The sequence below is a fragment of the Pyxicephalus adspersus genome, chromosome W (assembly GCF_032062135.1).
Source record: "Pyxicephalus adspersus chromosome W, UCB_Pads_2.0, whole genome shotgun sequence".
NCBI classification, from domain to species: domain Eukaryota; kingdom Metazoa; phylum Chordata; class Amphibia; order Anura; family Pyxicephalidae; genus Pyxicephalus; species Pyxicephalus adspersus.
In genome coordinates, this window is record NC_092870.1 from 1,853,937 (window position 1) to 1,857,372 (window position 3,436).

Here is a 3,436-nt window from a genome sequence, read left to right on the forward strand (position 1 = left end):
ACACACATACACACACACACACACACACACACACACACACACATACATACATATACACATCAGTGTTCTCCCCAGCCCCTTTTAGCTGGGCGCACCACCCGGCACTTTTCAGTAGCCACCCGGCTGTTTTTATGAGGCTTCTGGAGAGTTGTCACAATACAGGGGATGCCACCCGCCTACAACTTCTTCCCACCCGGCTCAAGAAAATTCCTGGGTTGAGCACTGCACATATATACACACACAAAAAAAAAAAAAAAAAGCCAAGAAGCTTAAGCTGACAGACTATGAAGGTGGGAAGCTTTACAGAACAGCCAACAGTGAAGATTAAAAGCTTTAGCTACCTTCAAAACATCTCAGAGGAGATTAAACTAAATCCCCTTGGACTCCATAAGTACGGCATACGTCACAGAAATTATTCGATCCGTCATGGTTTTTCTACGACCTTTCCTGGAAATCACAATAGCTACAAGTCTCACAATAGCAAACACTTTCCTTTGAGTGTAGTACATCATATGTAACCTGCTTTTAGATTTTACTGTCTGTAAAAGCATGCTTATGGAAGAACTAAGAAAAAATTTAAATTAATCCACTATTACAAACATTTTAGTGCCTGACTATGCAGAGTTTTAATCTAAGTCCTGTCAGAAGAAATGAAAAGATTAAGTATGTGTTGCTAGGGAGGAGTTAGAGCATTAAAGCAGACATGGTGCTTTGCTCTGCAAGAACAAAGCACTGAGATATGCAGGATATTCGGTATATATACAGCTGTATGTTCAAACTCAAAGACACAAAGACGCATAAAGACAGAAAAACCTGGCCTTCAATCCTATAAATTTGTGATTTAATAATTTGCAAAATTCCTACACATTCCTTTTACACAGGTACTGTAGAAATAATTAATATCTCATAAGCAGGGACAAATCACTCACTTATTAAAGACATATTTCCAAAGTCACAGTCCAGTTTTTTTTTTTTTCGATCCTCAACTCAATCGACAATGGAATCTATGCACGTCAACTATACTCAAGAGTTGCTAAGCAGTTTGAACAATGTTGCGCACGTTGCATATTCAATTACAAACATACATCCGAATACAGGAACAGGCAATTAACATATTTGATAAACTCAGTGAAAATGATTGGTTTTATTCTACTTTTCTTCCCCTGAATATGCATGCATAATTGAACTGCAAAAAATCTGCAATTTACAAAATTCAGGAAATAAGGATAACGTTTTTGAACAATACTACTACGGAGACTACCAGGTTTAAACCAGAACAGGCTGCAATAAAATGAAAATATATACTCACCTCTGGTGGCCCGTTTCCCCAACCTCTCTCCTCAGTACCTAGACCCCTTCGGAAACTAATTCTAAAGCACTGCTTCTAAAAGCTGCTTTACTCTCTTCTCCCTACATTACTGCAAGGTACTAACAGAGGGTCAAAGGAAGGAATCCGTTGAAGAGCTTTTATGTAGATGCAGGGAGAGGAGAAGCTGAAGAAATGCAACTATATGCAGTCTTCTGTTGCGAATAATTTCTGGATTTAAATTTTTAGAGACGTGACAGGGACCTCTTGGTGAGGTTCTAGGGGTGGGTAGAAATGTGACACAAAGCTTTGGCATATAGAGCTAGGAGAATACACTTTAACCTCCTGGGCGTTACACTGATGTCTAGATTTCTGTACCAAAAGCGGTACACCGTATTTTTTTTTTTTTTTTTTAAATTGTAGACCTGTAACTTACAGAAATATGTCCGAACAAGGGTCTAGTAGATATTATGAATATAAAAAAATGTTTGAAACACACAATCATGTAAAAAAAAAATTACTTTTAATAAAATAAAATACACAAAAATCAGCTTAAACAAGAATACATAAATAAATGAAATACTGAAAATGCGATAATTCGGTATACTGTATAGTAATATATTTTTCTAAAACACCTGCCTAGGTGTCCAACAGTCCAACGTCACATACCTATAGACAAAACCACATAAATATATTTTGTATTATTTTGTATTGAATTGGATACAGGACTTTGTATTGAATCCAATACAAAATATTTGAATTTCCCGCTACGACCCCCATTGGATACAGGACTTTGTATTGAATCCAATACAAAATATTTGAATTTCCCGCTACGACCCCCATCGACGGGGGCATGCACGGACATCATCAGGAATCGCCAAGGGACGCGTACAGGAACGCCGGGTATTCTAATGCTTTCCAAACTTCCATGCAAAAAGTGTTAAATTTTTTGCATGGAAATTTTAGATTGTAGGCTATAATTCACCGAATTACTCAATAATTACTAATAATTCACTGAATTACCACGTACCTCACCATAATATGTCCAAAATTTTATAAAATTTAATAAAAATTTTTTTTATAAAACATAAAAAAATAGTGTATAATGTAATGTACCTGTACAGTAGCTTATATAATATACAATTATATATATATATTATTAAGGATTTCTTTGTATTGGACTCAATACTCAGCTTTTTTGCATTGAGTTTAATGCAAAGGATTTTGAATTTCCCGCCCCGCCTCCCGCACGCATTGACGTCACTGCACACGCCGGATGAAGAAAGAAGAGAGAAGACATGTCCGGAGGAGCTGCGGGGAGAAGGCGAGTATTTTTTTTTTTTAGCGATCGACGCTGGACAGAACGGATCATCGCAGCGGGGACCAGGTAAGTGAGGGGATTTACACAGTGAAAAAAGTTCGGGTTTACCGGTCGGGTGGTTAATAATCAGCCACAGCTTCCCCCATATGGCAAAAAAAAAAAAGAGGAAAATCAAAACATAATTTGCTCATCCCTACTCTTGAATATAAGACAACTTACAGATATGTTAACTCTCAAAGTAGGCAACTTCGTCAGCTTTCTTACCTCCCAGTCCATGTAATCACATACATCTTCAAAGTTTGTAAGCAGAGACACTGAGCAGAATAGTCGTGGCAGCTCATCTCTCGTCATTGGGGGAAAACGGCTATCTTTAAGTGCACTAAAATGATCAAGAGAAAAAAAAAATTTAAATAACTTCAGAAAAAAGTAAAATTCATAAAATAAGCTGGTAAAATCAGTAAACATTAACAGAATTGCCCCTTGTAGTGGTAGAGTTGTTGACAAGCAAACACTTGTTAGGTCACAACAATATTATTATTATTAACCACCTAGCCGTTAAGCCCGACCTTCGCTCGGGCAAAAAAAAAAATGGCTAGGATGGTTAACCCCGAGATTTTTCCCATCCATACTTACCTGGTCCCCCTGTGCTCATCCAGCGTCGTTTTCGTATTCCAGCGTCATCCTCCGTCCAGGGTCGTCCGTCGATCTCCCTCTCCAGCGTCGGGTGCCAGCGGGACCGGTAAGATGCCGGCCGGCTTCTTACCTGGTCCCGCTGATTGTCCCACGTCCTTCTCGTTCCAGCGCCGGAT

The 3,436-nt window shown here is 38.6% G+C and overlaps 1 protein-coding gene across 4 annotated transcripts in view; it reads right to left on the reverse strand.

Annotated features, from left to right (window-relative positions):
• LOC140342803 (nuclear protein AMMECR1-like) overlaps nucleotides 1-3,436 on the reverse strand; it is a 108,813-nt gene that overhangs the window by 87,563 nt on the left and 17,814 nt on the right. For all 4 annotated transcript variants that reach the window (XR_011923160.1, XM_072429150.1, XM_072429152.1 and 1 more), the window contains exon 3: nucleotides 2,892-3,006. Coding sequence is in view for 3 of the 4 variants with exons in the window: in XM_072429150.1 (XP_072285251.1) it covers nucleotides 2,892-3,006 (115 nt within the window). In the remaining variant the exon portion in view is untranslated. The remainder of the gene's footprint in view (nucleotides 1-2,891; nucleotides 3,007-3,436) is intronic.